Raw genomic sequence first — 13,622 nt, 5'->3', positions numbered from 1 at the left:
TGTGTGTGTGTGTGTGTGTGTGTGTGTGTGTGTGTGTGTGTGTGTGATAATTGTAAGTACAAGAGTTTCCTAGGGTTAGTAGCTACATCAGTACATTTTAAAGAAAAGGTAGCCAGTCTCTGGGGCAGTGATACTTACTGGCTACATCAGGAAGGTTAAGTCTAGAAAGGTCTTTCTAGAATTTCTTTCTTCTGCCACCATGCTGAAAACCTTCTGAAGGGTCTAATGTAAAGCCACCATGTTACAGCACTCAAGCGAGGTGGGACACCAGTGTCCCCAGCGATGAGTGCAGGGAATGTATGCAGTTGGCGTCAATGGGTTGACCAAATTTCAAACCCCTGCCACAGGCTAGGCTGTTTCAGAAACTGTATTTTACAGCAGAGAAGACATAGATTTTCTCCCCTTAAGGTTTTTGGGCTATCTGGTGGTGGGGATGGTACCTTAAACATAAACAAAGGAGCTGGACAGTTGGTTCAGGCCTCTAATCCAGCTACCAAAGAGAATGAGTCAAGAGGATCTCAAGTTCAAGCCTAGCCTAGGCTATAAGAGTGAGTTCAAGGCTAGCCTGGACAACTTAATAAGACTCCTTTCCCAATATAAAAAGTGAAAGAGGGCCAGGGAATGTTTGCTTACAGGTAGATTGCTCCCTACCCCCCGTACGACAGCAATGGAACCCTGGAGTAAACCCTGTTGACTGTGTCCTTGTACAATGATGTGAAACAGACAAAAGAGACTTGTGGAAAAGCTGGGAGGAGCAGATGAGATCAGCCAGTCCTCTAGGGGCTTTCTGTACCCATCACACTTGATTTTCTGATGGGGAGGGGGCATATTTGCAAGCCCCGTGCAAAGGTCCTGCACGGGAAAGAGCTTAATACATTGCCAAGGCAGACAGGCCAGTACAAGTGGGTTGGAGTGAGTGGTGCAGAGATTAGAGACCCATAGGGCCCAGATGTGCCAACCTTTGTCAAAATGTTGAACTTGGAGTTCCTGGTTCCCCTAGATTGGCTGGTCAGTAAGTCCCAGGGATCTGCCCATATCCACTACACCCCTGTGCCCAGTTTTTGTTTTTGTTTTTGGATTTTCGAGATAGGGTTTCTCCGTAGCTTTTTGGTTCCTGTCCTGGAACTAGCTCTTGTAGTCCAGGCTGGCCTTGAACTCACAGAGATCGCCTGCCCCTGCCTCCTGAGTGCTGTGATTAAAGGTGTGCACCACCACCGCCCGGCTTGTGCCCAGTTTTTTAATATGGGTTCTAGGGAAGCAAACCCTGGTCTTTGTGCTTGCATGACAAGTCCTTTACCAATTGAGCAATCTCCCCAGCCCTGTCTGTTCTTGACAGTGATATTGATGGGTCAATTCCAGGGTTTAAAACTGGCAAGATTATGTCTGTCCACAGTGTAATTATGTCTGTCCATTAATCGTGACTCAGTTCTGCAACTGCATGGCTATGCACCCCCTTCCCAAGACTTCAGACGATCTTTCCATTTGCTTTTGAGAGGTGTTTCTCAGGGCTGTGAGACTTAGAATCCCACCAGTCTCCGGGCACTGCCCACCTGTCAGCAGAAACTGCTGGTGCTTCTGCTAAGCTTAGATGTGCCATCAGATTTGATTGCCCAGCGGTCAGCAATACTCACCACCTACTCATCAGACCTGGATCTTCAGGGAAGCCTCCTTCCCACATCAGTGCTCAACAGGGTGGACAGGCTACAAACAATCAGTGTTGGACTGGAATGTCTCAGGTTCACCCCAGGAAGCGATCATCTGAACCACATGCTGTAGGTCCAGTTTAGGCTTCTAAAGATTGAATAGGTTTGGGCAGTATGTGAACTTCAGAAACCTTGAGCAAGAAGGGAGCTTCTGGGTTTAGAAGTAGTCACTCTTAGCTGAAAGTCTCTCTCTGTAGCCTGCTTTCGTGTTCAGCTTCTTTCTTTGCCCATAAGGTGGGACTGTAGACAGGTCAGGAAAGCTTGTTGGGTTTCTTAAGGATCTGTGGCTCATCCATGTAACAGAGTAGCTGGCTTAGGGAAGGCACTCAAAAGGTGGCAGGTGTCACAATGTTTCACAAAGCTAAGACTGAAAGTCATTTTGTGAATGCAGCCTGACTTCCAGTTATGCAGTTGTTTCAAATAAGGTTTAATTTCTCCCATCCCTGAACAACACGCTGTTTTGACGGGTCCCTTGCCAGAATACCAGGTCTTTCCATCCAAGATTATATCGTAGGTGCTTTTCTAGTGTGCTGGCTCCCCCACAGAAACCGAGAAGGGTCAAATATACCTCCCTGACATGAACAAGGCAGATGGATTTCCTCTTCACATCTTCAAATGCAATGACACTTTTGGTGATCACCCATTCTCCCACAAATGGGGCAATACTTCCGTTGACCACCCACTCGCTCTCTACTCTGGCCTCTTGATTTGGGATCTCAAAGGGTTGATGCCTTTGAACAAAGGCTCCTGAATCCTCAACTACCTGCTCATGCCACTGGTGGGTCAGGGAATTTTACCACTGGTACCAAGATCGTTCATAGTTATCCAGCCATCCATACACTCATCCCGTCAACTACCTGTCCACACATCTACCCACCTACTCCGTCTCTGCAGCCATCCAGCTTATAGACCCCCAGCACATCAATTTATTCCATTTCTATGCATTATTGGGTTCCTGCATCATACCAGCCTCTTTGCCTAAGTGCCGTGGCCATAAGAATGTTACATATGGCTCCTGCCCTCCTGGAGATCAGAGTAAAGAGAGAAGCAGATGTCAAGAGTTTACAAACACTTGTTAACTGTTGCTGGCATCCTGAGGAGAATACCTAATACAACAACAATACCACGATAAAGGCGATGTAAATTTACACTCCCAAAACTCCTGTAGTTCAGGTTAGCCTCAAACTCCAGTTTCTCCTGCCTCAGTTTTGCCCAGCTCAGCAAAAATTGCTTTATGATTGAGCTAAGATGCCCAGGATGGACATGGGCACAGATCAGAGGGGAGACAGGGGAAGGGCCCTGAGGCAGGAGGCTGCCGATTACTGAAAGAAGGCCAGTGGTACTGGAATAGGAGTGGAAAGATTGAGACGCAGTGGCTGGTAGTGGGGTGGTGATGTGAGGTGGTGACACAGGTGTTAGGGTGTTGGCGAAGAGTGGGTGTATGGTATGAATGTGTGGCAGTGGTTTGTGGTGTTGGTGTGTGTGCGTTGGTGATGGGGTTGTGTGGCAGGGCTGTGTGGTACAGTTCTCTGGTGACAGTTCTGTAACAGTAGCATATATGATGGTGGGCTCCTGTGATGTGGTTCTTCGGTGACAGAGCTCTTCGGCCAAGGCCTGTATGGCGGCGGGGTGTGCAGAGAGATGGTGTGGATGGAGTGTGTGGTGTGATTGTACGGTACGGCGGTATAGTGGCAGGGTATGTGGTGGAGGTCTATGGGGGTTGGCATATGCCAGGGGGTGTATGTGGTGGAGGTGGTAGTGTGTATAAGAGCATTCTATGTGGTAGGATGGTGGCTATAATGACATGTCGGTGTGGGACTGTGACTAGAGAAAGTGGGAATAGAAATACTGCTATACTTTCCTGTAAGAATTGTGTGAATGCCATTGTCATTAGACCTTCACCCATGCTCCCAGCTCAGCTCTGCTGGCTAGAAGCTGTTGGACCTCAACCTGATGCTCAGCCTCAGGCTCTATTCTTTAAATCAGGGCAGCAATGACGTTAGGCAAAACAGGTCGGTGCCGTGCAAACAGTGAGTACTCAGTACTGTAGGAGTTATTGCATTGATTTCTCTCTTAACTGGAATAATACTGGAAGGGTGTGGGTGGACGGAGCGGTGGAGTGGTGGCCTAGCATGCACCAGGGGTTGACCCACAGTACCAAGAAGGAGGAAGAGGAGGTGAAAAGGGAAGAGGAAAAAAAAAAGAGGAAGAAGCAAGGAGGACAGTAAACTAGGAGACAAAAAAAAAAATGAAATAATCCAGGAAAGACAGCAAAAGCCAAAAAAAAAAAAAAAACCAAACAAACAAAACAAAAATCCCTTTCATATAGGAAACATCAAACTGGGGAGAACTGGAATGGTCCTTGGAATTAAAGTTGTGTGAAGGCGTGTTTTCTAATCACAATAGGAAAATCAGGACAGGACAAGGAGGGCGGGTGAGCTCATCTTCTGACTGCTGGTTTGATGATGTCTGGGAGGTCCAGGAAAACGCGCATTCACTCTGTCCGGTGGGATACCAGAGCTACAGCATCTTTCAGGGACTATGAGGCACAATTTACAGAAAAGAATACTACACAAACTGGGGGATATAGCAAGATCCAGCTGCAGGCCTGGTGTTTTGGGGTCTCCCTTCTCACGGGCCTCACAGAATCATCCCCAGAAGCAAATGACAGTGAAGGTGTCACCCAGGGCACCCCACATTCATGTAGCCGAGCCCTTGAGAGACATATGGTGGACTTGGGTTAGTCTGTAGGTCCCCTGCCAATGTCCCTCTGCGGAGCCCTGCTGCCTGTGTGAGTGGGGAGAACAGGCTTGTAGCTAAGCCTCTTCTGAGACCCCCAGACACTTCTGGGCCCTAACTTCCCTCCCTCTCCCTCGTTCCTTTTAGTAACATGCGGCCAGAGGATAAGCGCCAGATCGCAACAACACCATGATGTCTCTCCTATCGTGGGAGGGGAACCCACGGACATCTTGGAGTTCCCATGGCACGTGGGGATTATGAGCCTTGGCAATCATATCTGTGGGGGATCTATTCTCAGTGAGTGGTGGATTCTGACTGCATCCCATTGCTTCCTCCATGTCAACAAGCAAGTATTCCTGTAAATAATGTGGTGTGTGTGTTTGTGTGTATGCACGCATGTACGTGTGTATGTGTGTGCATGCATGTACGTGTGCATGTGCGTGCGTGTGTGTGTGCATGCATGTGTGTGGTGGTAGTACACTACCACCCATATTTAATAATTCTCCTAGGGGCCCATATTTAATAATTCTCCTGCCTCAGCTTCCCAAGTAGCTGACCCTGTAGGCCGCTGCCAACATGCTTAACTTAGAATTTGCTTCTTAACCAATGTAGTTGAATGCTTGTCCCAGATGCTGGTGACCCCGGAACTTCACTCAACCAGCCATGTGACACTGTGATGCTACAGTGGCCTAGGTGGTTGAGTGTTCCACCTGGCCAGTTCTCCTCCCGGGATTCTGTTATACATACTGTTGTGTGTCCTAGGCTTTGCATCTCACTAAGTGCCTGTGGACATGATTCAACCTAATAAACACCCTCTAAGCAGGTGATGGCAGTAGCTGTCTCTCTCTCACTGAGCACTCTGAGGATGAGCCTGGAGGATAGCTTGTCAGGGCCTGGCCTAGGCTATGTAAGGAAGACTTTGTCTTAAAGACAAGCAAACAGGAACCATAAATAGACACAAAAAAAGTGTGTCACTATTTGCTCTTGTGGGAGACACAGTGGAGGTGAATGACCACAGAGTAGGAGGGGCATTGAAGGCACTGGTATGTGATGGTGGAGCTTCAGCCTCTGAGCACACATCCCCAGCTCCTTGAGTCTCATGACTCTTCCCAGACTCCTGCTCTATAATCCGTCCAGCCCTTCCTGGGCACCAAGAATGACACGTTGGTGTCCTCCAGCTTCCCAGATGCTGCTTTTCCAAGTGAGAATCATCAGGCTAGGTGCTGGAAGTCCAGCTGCCTCCTGCTGCTCAGAGCTCTTTAGCCCCTCACTGCTTAGGACATGGCCCCTGATGGCAGAATGACCTTTCCCTCGGGGATCCCTCCTTTCCTCTTCCGTCACTTACCTTTCCTCTCCTCTTCTTTTCAACGAGCTCTAACCTGGAGATCATGCACGGGCGAGATGACTTCAACAGCACGGAGGACTTGAAGTATAAGAAAGTGGCCAAGTTAATCATGCACCCGAGGTTTGATAGTTGGCTGCTGGACAATGACATAGCTTTGCTCTTGCTTGAATCCCCGTTAAACCTGAGCGTCAACAGTGTGCCTGTCTGTGTTTCAGAAGTCTCCAACATACTGGCATGGGATAACTGCTGGGTGACAGGATGGGGCATTACCAATACCAGTGAGTGACTCCGGGTTGGGTATGACAGGGTGGCATGTGCCTGGTGTTTGGAAGGGTTAGAAAATTCTAGGAGCTCTGCTGGCCCTTGACATTTTGCCTGGTGGACCCGGTGACATTAGTTCTCACTGAAGGCCCATGACATACCTTCCCCTCAGTCCCTCAAGCTGCCAGGCTCCGTGAGAGACTTCTGGAAGCCTAGAGCAAATTGTGTGCTTATGCTATAGAACATGAACCCTGGGCAGCACCTCAGGGGAAACCCAGACAGAAGTTTGTCAAGCCCAAAAGTTCACTCAGTCGAATTCTGAGGGACCATGGAAGGATCGTAGTGTCAGCTGACTCTGCTCGAGATGATGGTGTCAGTATTGCTCTTCTAAGGACAAGGCCTTTAACTATTTAAAAGCCACAGATCCACGCTAAGGAAAACAAATCCAGAGTATAAAATGTCCTTTGTAGATGCAATCTGCAGCCCACTCCTAGACTCCTTCCCACTCATGCTTGCAAACTGATCTCCTTTGACCATTTTTCTTGGCAAACATGTCTTGTCCCATAATCAATCAGCAGGGAACACTTTGCAATTCACACTGTTCCTCCATGTAAGCCCTCACGTGGCTGAACCTTGTTCTGGTGCTGTGTTCCATCTGAGTGGGAATCAGTCTTTTCTGGTTTTTCTGAGCTTAAAAGAAACAACACCAAAGTTCTTAACACCAAAGTCCTCAAGTATCACACAACACATATACCTTGACTTTTTCTCTATTCCGGATTCTGCAGTATCTAAAGAGAAAGCAAGCATCCGTACCCTGGGAAGGGAGAGCTTCTCCCTGGTAAATGGCTCAGGGGATAGAGTGGTACAAGCCCACATATCTACTTAGGTTCTGTTGGTCATCATGGATTCAAACAAAACACATTTCCAGGACTGCAGCTGGGGCTTGTGCCTACGGTAGGGTTGAAAGATGTTAGACTCAGGCTGAGATTAAGCAAGGACCTGGTCCTGGGGAACTATGGGTGCTTGGGAGATCTGGAGAGTCTTCTGGGCATCTCTTCCTCTCCCACATTCACACCAAACTTTGTTTCTGGGTGAAGAGAAGTTCTCGTGTCATTGTGGGTGACGTGGGAGGGAGCCGGCACTCAACTTACAGGGACCATTTTGGCTGAGGCTCTCTCTCCCCCTGCTTCTCCTCTGGGTCAGGTTTAGTAAACATCCAACCCTCAAAGCTGCATAAAGTCGATGTGGAACTGTTCAGATGGGACCAGTGCGGCCATATTATGCCTCTAGTAACCAAGAATATACTGTGTGCTGGGGCTCAAGATGCTGGGAAGGATGCCTGCCAGGTAATGGGTTGAGCTTTACCTGGGGAGGGTGGCTGGCTTTTCTAGCCAGTGGACGAGGTGCCACATCTGTTTCCTGGGACCACTGTAACAAAGAACCACAATATGGGTGGCTTTAATCAACATAGTGATCCTAAATCAATATGCGGTAAAACCTGCTCCCTCCCCAGCTCCAGAAGGGGAACCATAGCCACCTCTCTAGCTCCTGGTGTGGCCTCGCTCTAACCTCTGCCCCAGTCAGGAAGGGCTCCCTTATGGGTGTGTCTTCAAATTTATTTATTTATTCCTTAAGTCGTTTTCAATGTGGTACTTTAAGCATTACATATTATCATTTTAATAGAGTATTGCCCTTCTTGCCTTTGCCACGTGTCTCGTTATGTACCCAGTAGACCCAACCAATGGCTTTTTATGAGGCATGATGGATTTTTGCTTATTCTCCACTTTTTGCAAGTGTGAGCAAAACAAAGAAAGCTGGGTTGGCAGAAAATGCATTCATGGGGAAGGCATAAGTTTTTGATACAGATCCATCAAAACAAATGACATGTCACTCAATGGTGACATAGGTGGCGGTGGAAATCATTCTTTTACCAAGCTGCCACTCATCCAATAGCTTTTGACTAGATTGTTTGCTACCTATGCGACAGTCACAGCCGTGTGGCCAGAGGACTGAATAAAAACCAGACACTTGCCATCGCCGGGACTCTTCAGTATCTTTTGTCAAGAAGATCACACTTCAGCAGGCCATGGGAGCAGCTTCCTACTGCCCTTCCGCTCCCCAATAACTTTTCTCTCCTAGGGTGACAGTGGAGGACCTCTGGTTTGCAACAAAAAGAGAAACAGAACCACTTGGTACCAGTTGGGAATTGTCAGCTGGGGCGTGGACTGTGGCAGGAAGAACATACCCGGAGTATACACCAAGGTGTCGTACTACCTGAAGTGGATTAGAAAGAAGACAGAGGAGGCAGGGAAGCCTTATGTGTACGTGGAAGACTCTGCATGCCCTTTGCAGATCGCTTGCTGGACTATTGTATTCCTGTATTTCATGATGCTCTAACCTGGTGATTAAACGTGACACGGTCCCCAAGTCAAGGTGTCCTTTTCAGTGTATGAAATAAGGAGCAGGGTGGACTCAGACTTTGAGGAATGATTCTCGGGACATTTGTTTCACCAGAACTCATTGTACAGATGTAGCAGGATGCCAGACAAGCCTGGGGACCACTGCGGAGTTGCAAATGGGGCTGAAAAGCAGGAGTACTCTCCAAGGGTTGAGAGTTTCTTTAAACGGGGTGATATTGAGGCTAGTCAGGAAGTGAGTAAATATTGGCCAAGAAAGTAGCTTGGTCAAACCAAACAACCAAACAACCCTGAGGAAAGCCAGTGCCACTCACCCCAGGCAGTGTGAGAGTCTTGTATGGACCACACAGATCAGAAACTCCCAACCTCCCTTATAGGAAGAATCTATGATACATGGCTTGGGTTCTAGAAGTCCACATAATTACAGAGAAACGTCAAAAACCATCCCACAAGCCCAAAGATGTTAACCTGGTTAAAACCTGACCCTTGGGGCAGTTGCTTGTTCTTGAGCCTGCACTCATGTGTCAAGAAAGCACTTTCACTATGTTCATCTTCGATTTCTTCCTCAGATGAGATCAGGAATCCCTGAGATTTGCCTCCCATCTCATAGAAAGAGGGGTGATCCAGGGACCCTTGAGGAGGAAGCCCATTTGCTCCTCTCATCCCCATGCTCCCTTCTGTCTTTCCCTTGCTGTAAGACTAACCCGCCACCTTGCGGCAAACTTCTATCTAGCTGTCCTGTGAGGCTGCAGAAGAAGCAGTGTCTTCTCCATGGTGGACAGCACTCACCCAAGCCATCAGGATCCCTGAAGGGAACAAGGATGGCGTACACATACATGCTGAACTTCCCTAGAGTCTACTGGGTCTGTTTTAAGCCTCATGCTTTAAGCCAAGCCTTTGCCTCTGACTCTTTAAGACCAGGAGGGGCCTTGAACCAGGTGTAATAGAAAGTCTATCAACTCAGAAGCATATAGGAGAGTTGTAGGAGTGTGGGTCTTTGTGTGTGTTGGGGGGAAATACATCTGGCTGTCCATGGTCATCCTCTGTTCCTTAAGTCACCTCTGATAAATTCATCTCAGCCATCAAAATGAACTGGGAGAGTCATTCTTTGGGTTGTGGCTGTCCTTTACAAATTGGAGACAGGCATTGATTATTATATCTCTCTGGAAAAAGCCACAGAACAGGTACCTCATGAAATAAACACCTTTAGTTCCCTTCTCCCTGCATTTGTATCTTCAGCCAACCTGGTTTCCAGAAAGTTCCCTAGAATTTCTTTCCCCTCCTGTGATGGCTATTCTTGCTTGTCAACTTGACTACATCTGGCATTAATTAAAACGCAAGTGGCTTGGCACAGCCCTGAGAGATTTTTCTTGAATGGATCATCCGAGGTGGAAAGACCCACCCTAAACACAAACCTCCTGAAGTAGGAAGATCCATTCTAAATCTGGACCACACCTTCTGGTGGCAGGCCTCTATAAAGGACATGAAAGAAGGATGTTTCTGCTCTTTGCTTGTTTGCCCTCACTCTCAATGGCAAATTCACATCTTCATTGGTATTAGAGCCTACTTCCTTGGGATTCTGGTGTATACTGAAGACCAGTTGAGATACCCAGTCCATGGACCAAATGCCTATTCCAATTCTTGGACTTTCCAGTGGGAGGCAGCCATTGTTGGGATAGCCCAACCATAGCCTGTAATAAATATACTCTAATAAATCACACCACACCACACACACACACACACACACACACACACACACACCCTATCAAACACTATCAGTTCTGTTTCTCTAGAGAGCTCTAATACATCACCTTTGTTTTCCACAGCTGCCATCTGGTACTGAGTCCCAGTAAAGGTGCCTTGGCTTCTGGAGATCATGATTAGCATGCTAAGATTCAGGACTGGGAAATGCCTGAGGCCAGATGTTTTGGTTATTTAGGAGTGTATCACTATGCCTACTTCTGTTTTTGTTTGGTTGGTTCATTTTTGTTTTTAACGTTTGTGGACGCTTTGCCTGCATGCATGCTTGTACACCATGAGTCCCTGAGCATGCCCATGTCTTCAGAGACAGAAGAGTACCAGTATTGAATGCCCTGGGACTGGAAACACAGAGAGCTGCTGGCTTATGTGAGTGCTGGGAATCAAACCCAGTCCTCTGGGAAACAGCGCTCTACACTGCTGATTCTAGCTGGAACCACAGATCTGCCTCTAGCCCTCATGCTAAGCTTTTAAAACTACAACAAGAAAGGCAGGTGCTCTGCTCACAAGTCCCCTGTGCTCACCGGGACCTTTGCTTCAATATTCCCGAGGGAGCCTTTTGTATAATAACATTTTCCTCTCAAACACTAGACGTAGAAGACCTTGTCTGTTCTCTTGGACATCTTGGGGAAAAAGAAAAGGCTTGCACTTAAATTATCAACAGCATGTAAGGGCACAGGGGGATTGTGGGCATTACAAGCTTTACCTGGGACAGAAAGGCAACCCCCAGCTCTGGAGCAGTCTGACCCTGAAATCCACCACACACCCAGTTCCACACTGAACAATCTGCTGACTTTCCTTCATGTCTTCCCTTGGAACAAGGTTTGTTTAACCTGAAAACTTGTCCCCCATACAGCACAGTTCTCCTGTCTCAGTTGCCCTAGGAGCCCTGACCTGGATTTTGTCTATTTTAAATTTGTTGTTTAGCATTTTTGTTTATTTTTTAAAGATGGTTTCATGCTGCGGTGCAACTTGCCCCGAACCTGCTATGTAGCCCAGACCCGCCTCAAGCTTGTGGAAATCCTCCTGCCTCAGACTCCGGGGTGCTGGAATGACAGGCTTGGACCATCATTTCAGCTCTGTATTTGGCACTGGATTATTGAGTCTCAGACTTCATGCATGGTAGGGCAAACAGTCTATTGCTGAGCTGTGTCCCAAGACCTGAGCACCCCCCAAACCTGAGCTTATAGGTTTGAAACAGGCCCTTCGTGTGATGAGCATCCTAGAAAGCAGTGTGTCTTTCTGGCTGCTGTTCTGATGCTGTTTTTGCTGGTGCTCTAGTGTAATGACAATGAGAAGGGACTGAGACTGTGAGAGGCAAGGACTGTCAAGGACTTCCTGTCTCCTTCCAGCTAGGGATCTGAGAATCTTGTTCCTAGAGAGGTGAACCCAGGGGCTGAGCAGGAGACTCCCTGAGCCCATTGGTTCTGGGGAGCAGGGATCACCCTCAGATGCCACAGAAAGTCTGCTAAGCCTGAAGGCAGGCAGAGCCAGGGGCTGTGTCTCCCCACCACTGTTCTCTCTAACCTACTTCAGGACCACTAGTCTGTTGGCATCTGCCGCAAGAGGCAGAAAGGTAACGGGCAAACACGAGCAGAGGGAGGAGAGCCGAGCTATTTGGGCCAGGAGACAGATGAAGAAGTAGAAAGTGCTCCCTGCGGATCTCAGCCCATTTCTTTTTCCTCTGCTGCGTTACAGCCGTGCCCTAATTCTTCCTTGTTAAAGTCTGCTAGGGTATTTGAGCACAAGATGACAGAGACTCAATTCCAATGTCATTAATTTCATCTGGGACAGAGGGCTAAGGGCAGGTCCTGGGTGTGTGCCTTCAAACAGGTGTGAGGCCACACTCGCTGACTGTTTAAAAAGAATAGCAAATTGGAGCCTTCCGAGAAGCGTACAGCTCCTTCCCACACCAGCCTGTTCCTACAACACATGTTTAAAGCAGTCACATGGGACTGTGAATCTCTATCCACCTTCTGGGTGGGGACAAAAGAGGCTGAAGCCCTAATGCCTCATAACAGGTCAAGTGTGGTAGGTGACCTAACCAAGGCCCAGAGAGGCCAGGCCAGATTAACCAGCTAGCTACTGAGGAAAGAGATGGGATGGGGGCATATATTGGACTTGTGAAAATTGTTCTACCAACTAGAAGGTTTTTGAGGACTTGTGCCCTAGTTTGCTTTCCGTTGCTGCAATAAGCACCGTGACCAAAAACAACATGAGGAGGAAAGGGTTTATTTCAGTTTATGGCTGACACTCCCTCCTGAAGGGAAGTCAGCAGGAATCTGGAGACAGGAGCTGATGGAGAAATCTTGCTTACCCACCTGTTCCTAATGGCTTGCTCAGTCTTTCTTCTACAGCCCTGGACCACCTTGACCAGCAGCGGCACTTCCCGCTGTGGGCTATGCCCTCCCATATCAATAATCAATAAAAAAAAATGTCCTACAGACTCGCCTATAGGCCAATTTGATGGAGACATTTTTTTGAATTGAGGTTCCCTCTTCCCAGCATGAGTTAAGTTAAAAGGAGTCAACAGACAGAAACTGCAAATGCATATTCTGCACCAGCCTGGTTTTTAAATAATGCATTATCTTGTAGCAGCGCAGTTTTCCTCAGTATGATCAAATTACTTGATTGAGAAAATCATAAAAGCAACAGATGGGTGAGAAAATTATGCGCATCGCATACAGAGGAGCAGAGAAAGGATGGCAGCAGATTTCCCTGGAAACTGTGCACAGCAGAGGAGAGGAAAAGACGGTGGAAAAAGCCTACACATTACTGACCGAGAAAGAACTTATATCAGGCAAAAATATATTTGAGAAAGTGAAGTGAGGACTTCCCCAGTTGTACGAAAGCAGAGTGAATGTCTCAGTGTACTTCAGGAAGGACCAAATAGTGCAAGCAGAGGGATATGAGCAGAAAGAAGAATCAACTGAAGAATAAAGAGCAGAAGAAGTGTTATACATAGGAAAATGTGATTCCCCTAACCAGGACAATTCCTCACAGGTGCTTGGGAGCTTGCTTCTTGATGGCCTCTGCATCAGGTCGAGCTGATAACCAAGAGCAACCACCAGGCCTGTGAACCCTCCTAGAGCAGGGAGACTGTGTGCCAAAGAGGACTTCTAAAAAAAAAAAATGAGTCTTTGCTGCTAGGATGAATGAATGAATGAATGAATGAATGAATGAATGAAGAGGGTCATTGCATCAAGAAGCTGTGAGAACCTTAACGGTCCCTGTACCTAGGGACAGAATCTCCAAGTGCACAAGACAAACTCAGGGAAACCATAGGAAGAAACAAACATGCCCACTGTGAAAGCTGGGGGTTTCCGCACCCCTGTGAGCTGATGAAGCAGGCAGGTGGATTGCTGGTAAGGCGCGAGAAGGCCTCGACCACGCCCTCCA

The 13,622-nt window shown here is 47.7% G+C and overlaps 1 protein-coding gene across 1 annotated transcript in view; it reads left to right on the top strand.

Annotated features, from left to right (window-relative positions):
- Window positions 1-8,475, top strand: part of LOC101983812 (serine protease 52-like) — an 8,813-nt gene extending 338 nt beyond the window's left edge. The window contains exons 2-5 of the mRNA XM_005355521.2: window positions 4,590-4,788; window positions 5,815-6,065; window positions 7,252-7,394; window positions 8,188-8,475. Coding sequence (XP_005355578.1) covers window positions 4,590-4,788; window positions 5,815-6,065; window positions 7,252-7,394; window positions 8,188-8,445 — 851 coding nt within the window. The 3' untranslated portion in view covers window positions 8,446-8,475. The remainder of the gene's footprint in view (window positions 1-4,589; window positions 4,789-5,814; window positions 6,066-7,251; window positions 7,395-8,187) is intronic.
- Window positions 8,476-13,622: the final 5,147 nt, after the last annotated feature.

Source organism: Microtus ochrogaster, chromosome 17, assembly GCF_000317375.1.
Source record: "Microtus ochrogaster isolate Prairie Vole_2 chromosome 17, MicOch1.0, whole genome shotgun sequence".
In the NCBI taxonomy this organism is placed as follows: domain Eukaryota; kingdom Metazoa; phylum Chordata; class Mammalia; order Rodentia; family Cricetidae; genus Microtus; species Microtus ochrogaster.
Note: the sequence above shows the minus strand (reverse complement) of the source record. Positions and strands in the feature narration are given on the sequence as shown.